This window comes from Eimeria mitis, genomic scaffold (genome assembly GCF_000499745.2).
Source record: "Eimeria mitis Houghton genomic scaffold, Emh_scaff7943, whole genome shotgun sequence".
Classification (NCBI taxonomy): Eukaryota; Apicomplexa; class Conoidasida; order Eucoccidiorida; family Eimeriidae; genus Eimeria; species Eimeria mitis.
The window spans coordinates 1,323-2,434 of NW_013575834.1; the positions used below are offsets into that span (position 1 = coordinate 1,323).

The following is a 1,112-nucleotide window of genomic DNA, read 5'->3' on the forward strand; positions in this document are numbered from 1 at the left end:
CACGCACATGTATCTGAGGAGACAGAGCCGCGCCAGCAAGCCGACGGAGACACCGCAGCAGCAAAAGGAGAGCGGGGGGAGGGGCCCTCTCTGCTGCCTTTTATGGGGCGCTTAGTATGCCGCTGCTGCTGCTGCTGCTGCTGCTGTCGCAGCAGCAGCTGCTGCTGTCTGTGCTGATGGCAGTGTCTGTGGGGGGGGGGCGCAGGCGGGTGCAGCAGCAGCTGTCTCCTTCTTCGTTGCTGTTCTTTTTCTTCTTTGATCCTCAGCAGCATCTGCTGTCTCCTCTGCTGCTGCTGCTGCTGCTGCTGCACCTGTCTCCATGCATCTGCTTTTGCTGCTGCCAGCAGCCGGTGATACCACGGCCTGAAGTGCTGCAGCTCTTCCTGCTGCAGCATCTTAGAAAGAATCAGCCGCAGCAGCAGCAACCGCAGAGACGCTGCATCCGCACCAGACATACTGCTGCTGCTGCTGCTGCTGCTGCTGCTGCTGCTGCTGCTGCTGCTGCTGGGTGCAGCAGGAGGGGCTGCTAGGTCAAGCCATAAGGTTTTTCTGTCTTTAAGGAATGGGGCGAAGGGGCCTTCGGATATCTGCTGCTTCTCTGACTCTCCCTCTTGCTGCTGCTGCTGCTGCTGCTGCTGCTGCTCTTCTTCCTCCTGCTGCTGCTGCTGCTGCTGCTGCTGCTGCTCGGGGAGGGCCAGAGAACATACGCTGCAGGTCGTAGCTGTGCTGCTGCGCACTGCTGCAGCGCGCAGCAGCAAACGCCGGTACAGACACCCCACAAACGACTCAAACTCTGTCTCCTCAACTGCCCCCAGCAGCTTGTCAGCCTAACCACACAGCAGCAGCAGCAGCAGCAGCAGCAACAGCGGCAGCAGCAGCAGCAGCAGCAGCAATAGCAGCAGCAGCAGGAGGAGCGGAGTCAACCACGCACCCCAGCACCAGCTCAGCCGCTATCTTCGCCTGTTTCTGAGGCATAGGAAGCACAGTTTGCTAGCTAGCTAGCTGGCTAGCTGGCTAGCTAGCTAGCTAGCTGGCTAGTTGGCTAGCTAGCTAGCTGGCTAGCTAGCATTTGCATTTGCATACACTGTATTCTAGCTAGCTAGCTAGGAGTC

General features: G+C 59.3%; 1 protein-coding gene across 1 annotated transcript in view; it reads right to left on the reverse strand.

Annotated features, from left to right (window-relative positions):
- The window catches only part of EMH_0093250 (uncharacterized protein), a gene marked incomplete at both ends in the record, with an annotated part of 2,146 nt that extends 1,171 nt beyond the window's left edge, over nucleotides 1-975 (reverse strand). The window contains 2 exons of the mRNA XM_013501961.1: nucleotides 8-827; nucleotides 940-975. Coding sequence (XP_013357415.1) covers nucleotides 8-827; nucleotides 940-975 — 856 coding nt within the window. The remainder of the gene's footprint in view (nucleotides 1-7; nucleotides 828-939) is intronic.
- Between the last annotated feature and the right edge of the window lie 137 nt (nucleotides 976-1,112).